The 2402-nt window shown below is 31.8% G+C and overlaps 1 protein-coding gene across 1 annotated transcript; it reads left to right on the forward strand.

Moving 5' to 3' along the window:
* The first annotated feature begins 312 nt into the window (after positions 1-312).
* Positions 313-1895, forward strand: LOC148235555 (aldo-keto reductase AKR2E4-like). Its single transcript, XM_088184059.1, has 6 exons — positions 313-454; positions 521-607; positions 673-849; positions 915-1031; positions 1096-1263; positions 1337-1895. The coding sequence occupies exons 1-6, from the start codon at positions 401-403 to the stop codon at positions 1721-1723; spliced, it is 990 nt and encodes a 329-aa protein (XP_088040185.1). The 5' UTR covers positions 313-400; the 3' UTR covers positions 1724-1895.
* The last annotated feature ends 507 nt before the right edge of the window (positions 1896-2402 follow it).

Genomic DNA, 2402 nt, shown 5'->3' on the forward strand with positions numbered 1-2402 from the left:
ATTTAATATGACAATAAAACCTTATTTACTAAAATATTCTTAAACTTGTTTAACTAGAAATTGAAGGGAATTTCCAAACAGGAAAATCTTTAGAAAAATAAAGCCTCGATTAACGCACTATATATGCACTAGAGCAGAATTGAAAGCTACTTGCTTTATTTCTCAGAAACTCAATTTCTCAATCAAAATATACAATAACTCGTTCAGTGCCGAAGCTTGTAGAAGCGCAATCTTTTTTTTTGTGTAACTATGCGAGGTGTAAAAAATTGCCATAAGGTCAAGCGACCCGTTATTGGTTCTTAGTTTATAAGCAGAATTTTCAACTCTCAGGATCAGTTTCTGTTCAGGCATCGACAGAATCTCTCATATACCCCGAAGATTTTATATCTTCAATACAAAGATGAGGCTGATCTTCTTCGCTTGTCTGCTAACAGTAGCATTATCGTCCCCAACTGTGAGTATTTTAATTAAATTCTATATTTCCATTTAATTATTTTATAACTAATATAAATATCAATAGTTAAAGGACACCAAAAAGGGAAAAGCACCATGGATCACTCTCAATGATGGCAATAAAATGCCTACATTTGGATTCGGTACAAGTGCTGTAAGTATTTTTTTATAAATAAATTTATAGCAATGGATTTGGAGTTACAATTTTTTTTAATTTAGGGATACGGCAATAAGAACACAAAAGCCCAAAAATCAGTTGAAGATGCCATTTCAGCTGGATACAGGCTTTTCGATACAGCAGAATCTTATGGTAATGAAGAAGAGATTGGCAAGGCTATCAAGAAGAAGATCAGAGATCATACCATAACCAGAGAAGATGTATTCGTAGCAACTAAGGTATATTTTAAATTGCAAGTTATTTATTTAAATCCATATATGTTATGCTAATATTATCTTTACAGTTAGGAAACCTTCATCATGCTCGTCATCTTGTGATTCCAACTCTTAAAGAATCCTTGAAGAAAATGAACCTTGACTATGTCAATCTTTACATGATCCACTGGCCTCTCGCAGAATTCGTAAGTGTATGATTTTTTAAATTAATTTTAAATGAGTATGTCTTATCATATTTTAATACAACAGGCAAACTTCACATTCGACGATACTGATTACCTCGACACATGGAAAGGTATGGAAGAAGCCAAGAGTCTCGGTTTAGCCAAATCCATCGGAATCTCCAACTTCAACGAGAAGCAGATCGAAAGACTCATCAAGAACAGCAAAGTTCCACCAGCTGTTTTAGAAATTGAAGTATGATTCGCTTCAAATTAAATGCATGTGAAACATTTTATTTTATTAAGCTAATTATATCGCTTTTTTATAGGTCAACCCAACTTTGACTCAGAAGAAATTGACGAAATTTTGCGAAGAGAAGAAAATTGCTGTGATAGCCTTCGCTCCTCTTGGATCCATCCCAGACGCCAAGAAGAAGAAGGACGCTCCTCCTCCAACCATCGACGATCCCATATTGACCAAGATCGCTCACAAGTACAAGAAGAGCACAGTCCAAGTCGTCCTCAGATATTTGGTCGATAGGAAGATTGTACCGATCCCAAAGTCCACGACTACGTCCAGAATCCAAGAAAACATTGACGTCTACGATTTCGCCCTGACTCCTGAAGAAATCAAGGAAATCGACGCTTTCAACAAGGACTTCAGGAATATCCACGTCCCTGAATGGAAGACTCACAAATATTATCCATTCGAGTGATTTTAATTTAGTTTTTAGTCGTAAGTCATTTTAATGATGATCCTTTCGATGAAAGTATTTTAGAAAGTATAAATTCACTGACGAGTAAAAACATGCTATGCTTTTTTACTGTTAGATTTAATTGCATGACAATAATGTAAAACAAATGTCAATAAAATATAAGTATAAGAAACATATTTTTTATTTATTATTCTATATCAGAAAAACATAAAATTATTAATAATTTCTTCGAATATATCTTTACTATACTCACTATCTTTTAACACATATACCTCTACGTATTAACAGTAATAATTATATTTTATTTAAAATACAATATATTACTATTTTACTAAACATCATGATGCATATTTTCATTTACTAATAAAATACAGTATTGGAGATTATGATTTTTAGAGAGCAGGATTTTTATATAGATAGCTATCTTCTGCTCATAAAAAAATATAATAAATCTCATGCATCTGATTTTGATATTCTAATATTCTAAAATGTTAATCAATCAAATTTTCTTGATTATTCTATTATAATATTTTTAATGCATTTCTGCAGTGTTAATCTGAGAATTTTTCGTATTCTAAGCTCTTTGCTATTTGCTCTATAATACTGAATTCATTTGAAGCAAATCATACGTTAGCACTTTCTCGTTTTATTATTTTAAGAAAATATTTCCAAATCTCTA

The sequence above is a fragment of the Plectrocnemia conspersa genome, unplaced genomic scaffold, assembly GCF_051122295.1.
Source record: "Plectrocnemia conspersa isolate PC_06_02 unplaced genomic scaffold, ASM5112229v1 ptg000004l, whole genome shotgun sequence".
Lineage (NCBI taxonomy): Eukaryota > Metazoa > Arthropoda > Insecta > Trichoptera > Polycentropodidae > Plectrocnemia > Plectrocnemia conspersa.